This window comes from Loa loa (assembly GCF_000183805.2).
Source record: "Loa loa unplaced genomic scaffold supercont3.259, whole genome shotgun sequence".
In the NCBI taxonomy this organism is placed as follows: Eukaryota; Metazoa; Nematoda; class Chromadorea; order Rhabditida; family Onchocercidae; genus Loa; species Loa loa.
The window spans coordinates 21,358-24,374 of record NW_018108439.1 but is presented as its reverse complement, the minus strand read 5'-3'; the positions used below and the strand labels follow the sequence as shown (position 1 = coordinate 24,374).

Genomic DNA, 3,017 nt, shown 5'->3' with positions numbered 1-3,017 from the left:
AGCCAGTGCTCCTCTTGAAACGACTCGTTCACTACAAATTTATTCTTTGTCAAGCGGTTGTATTTGCTACGTAGTGGTTGGTTAATTATTACAGTAGTACACTGAGCATTTCACATCTTCCTTTTCTTCCTTGCGCAAATCGATAAGCAGCAACGATGACTACGATTCACACCCCGATATCTCCCGGATACAGGACACACCGACAAACAACTCCTTCCATCTAAAGCATTGTTGCACACTTATTGCATGCTATAAGTATTGAAACGATATATCGATCTTATTTATATCCCGGGGTTTGAGGTTTTTTCTTCTTTTCTGGAGAATCACTACTTGTCCCAATGTCGGGTATTTTCAGGGCCAAGAATTAGGTAGGAGGTAAAATGATGTTTTTATTGGTGGAAATTTTGGTTATTTTCGTTGCTTCCCTTCTATGGTTGATCAGAATCATTGATATCGATAGCATCAAGACTTTTCGTCAGATTTTATTGGATTTGTATACGAGCGAACGATCACATTGGATATTGGATCTTTTCCAGGTTACAATTTTACCTGGGAGTTATTAATTGTGCTAAAAAGAACTGGAGGGAATGGATGAGTTGTTGAATTTGTTCCTGAATTACGGGATGTGTTGGATGACAAGTTCTACATAATTATTTACTCATCGTAACCATAAAAGCTGAGCCAAAAGATTTTTAACTATGTGCAGAATGGAATTTATAGTATTTGCATACTCAGGTTGATGAGAAATCGGAGCATCATGGTGGCGAGTTAGTTGCTGCAGTATTGAAGGTAAGGTTAATTTTCGTTGTGATATAATTTGATTATTCGAGAAAAGCAGTCATCCTTCTATGCCGGTTTTGCAACTATTTTTGGTGATATCCTTTTTGGGTTATTCCTCGAAAAATCGGGGAAATTACGAAAAGTAGTGTATTAAAAGATAAAATGCACTAGTGTATAATCCGAAATCATATCTTTTATCAGCCGATAAATGGGACCTCCAAGGATATTTGTTTCCAAGAATTAGCTTTATTAAGTACCTTCTAGGCACATAATATAAACGAGATATTTACATTGTGTGGCGGACATATATCACCGATCTTAGTTGCTGCGCAAAATCTTGGTATTCATGTGTACGACACACGTCACGAGGTTAACGCTGTGTTTGCGGCAGATGCTGTTGCACGCTTACGTCAAAGTGTTGGCGTTGCTGTTGTTACTGCAGGACCAGGTTGGATTGATGCCCGGGAACTCTTTGACTGTAGATTGAATAACTAAACGATTCGATGGTAATTTTCGCTATAGGGAGTACCAGTACTGATTTAAATATGTTAGTTCTACTTGAGTAAGCTATGACATCGAGTTGAGACGTATCAGTGGAAAAAAGGATATAGCTACTGTAAACCAGACGTTTTCAAATCTTGTTTTAATCGTCGGTTGGATTGAAATGGATGGTTTACTGACGTCAGTGTAATTAGTGAGCAGAAAAGTGTAATGGTATGTGTTTGTTGTCTAACTACTTTTCTACTCAAACTACTCCAATTCAGGTTTAACAAACACGATTACTGCAGTGAAAAATGCACAGATGGCGGAAACTGCTGTTCTTATTATCGCGGGAGCAGCACCAGTTTTATCGAAGAATCGTGGCGCTTTGCAGGTTACAATTAATTCACCTACTTCACCTGCATGATTCGTTTATGTAGGAAGGGTCCCCAGGTGAATTTGAGGGTCGTAGCAGGACTGGATGCGATTATCCAGTATCCTGTGATAATGGAGCGAAACATTCCACATACTGCTACACATAAGCATCCTAAAATAGGCTTACGATACCAGCAACTAGACTGCAGTTTTGTTTCGCAAATTTCACATTTGTCGGTTACGAAATTCCGAAAATGCCTGAATATTTATTTTCAAGGATATTGACCAAATCTCGCTAATGCGACCATTATGTAAACATGTTGCTCGAATAACACGTATAAAAGACATTGTAATGGCCCTAAAAAAAGCTATGCATATCGCGCAGAGTGGTACACCTGGTCCGGTTTTTGTGGAGATACCCATTGATGTACTTTATCCATATAAAACGGTATTGAAGGAAATGAATATTTTCAAGCCCAGAAGTTTCAAACAAGTAAAAATTTATTTATTGATGCACTTTGTAGAGTTATTTTTGCAGATATTCAAAATTAATCAAAACTTTTCATAATAAATTTCTTTTTTGTAGTATTTAGATGCGCAAATTTTAGGGAAAAAATGAGAGCTTTTATTTGATCTTAGCATTAAAATCCGTTATATGATTCATATGAGATTTTTACTAACGAGATGGTGATAGTACTAAAAGTAGAAAGAAAGGAAAGTATAGGTAATCATTCGTTCTAGAAAATTTCGGTAGATTCTCGTTTAAGAAAATGGGTTCTTTGTCATACTTCATGAAGTCTTATCTGACTTCTTTGATTAAATTCAAATTCATTTTCTAGACAGTCGTCAACTCATACCTCTTAGCAAATATTTCTCGACAGTTCAGTGGCGGCTGGCTTATAAAAGAGGACATGCTACCTATACCGGCCAGAATAACTTTTCCAAATAAGAACGATATCGCAAAGTTGATGCATCTGGTGCTAAAATCGAAGAAACCAGTCATAGTTATTGGTAGTCAAGCTGTTTTGGCCCCTGTTAGTGTGCATGAATTAAAGAACGCTGTAAAGGTATGTTCGATTGATTCATTCACTGCATTTAGTGCTAATGATATGTTTCAGATTCTTGTTCATAAAGTTGAATTTTTGGTTACTGTGAAGTAGCACTTGTTGGAGAACTAGTTATTGCATATTCTTTTTCAATGTATATACATACATAAATAAATGAATAAAACTAATAAATGAATAAGTAAATTTTTCTTTAATATATACAGAAATGAATAAATAAATAAATAGATAAATAAACAAATAAATATATATATTTTTATATGTATTTTTTACATATATATATATATATATATATATATATATATATATATATATATA

The 3,017-nt window shown here is 35.2% G+C and overlaps 1 protein-coding gene across 1 annotated transcript in view; it reads left to right on the top strand.

Annotated features, from left to right (window-relative positions):
* Nucleotides 1-380: 380 nt before the first annotated feature.
* LOAG_18311 (thiamine pyrophosphate enzyme) overlaps nt 381-3,017 on the top strand; it is a gene marked incomplete at its 5' end in the record, with an annotated part of 5,352 nt that continues 2,715 nt past the window's right edge. Inside the window, 6 exons of the mRNA XM_020450973.1 lie at nt 381-536; nt 736-789; nt 1,045-1,228; nt 1,545-1,654; nt 1,913-2,128; nt 2,475-2,702. Of these exons, the coding sequence (XP_020305287.1) occupies nt 381-536; nt 736-789; nt 1,045-1,228; nt 1,545-1,654; nt 1,913-2,128; nt 2,475-2,702 (948 nt within the window). The remainder of the gene's footprint in view (nt 537-735; nt 790-1,044; nt 1,229-1,544; nt 1,655-1,912; nt 2,129-2,474; nt 2,703-3,017) is intronic.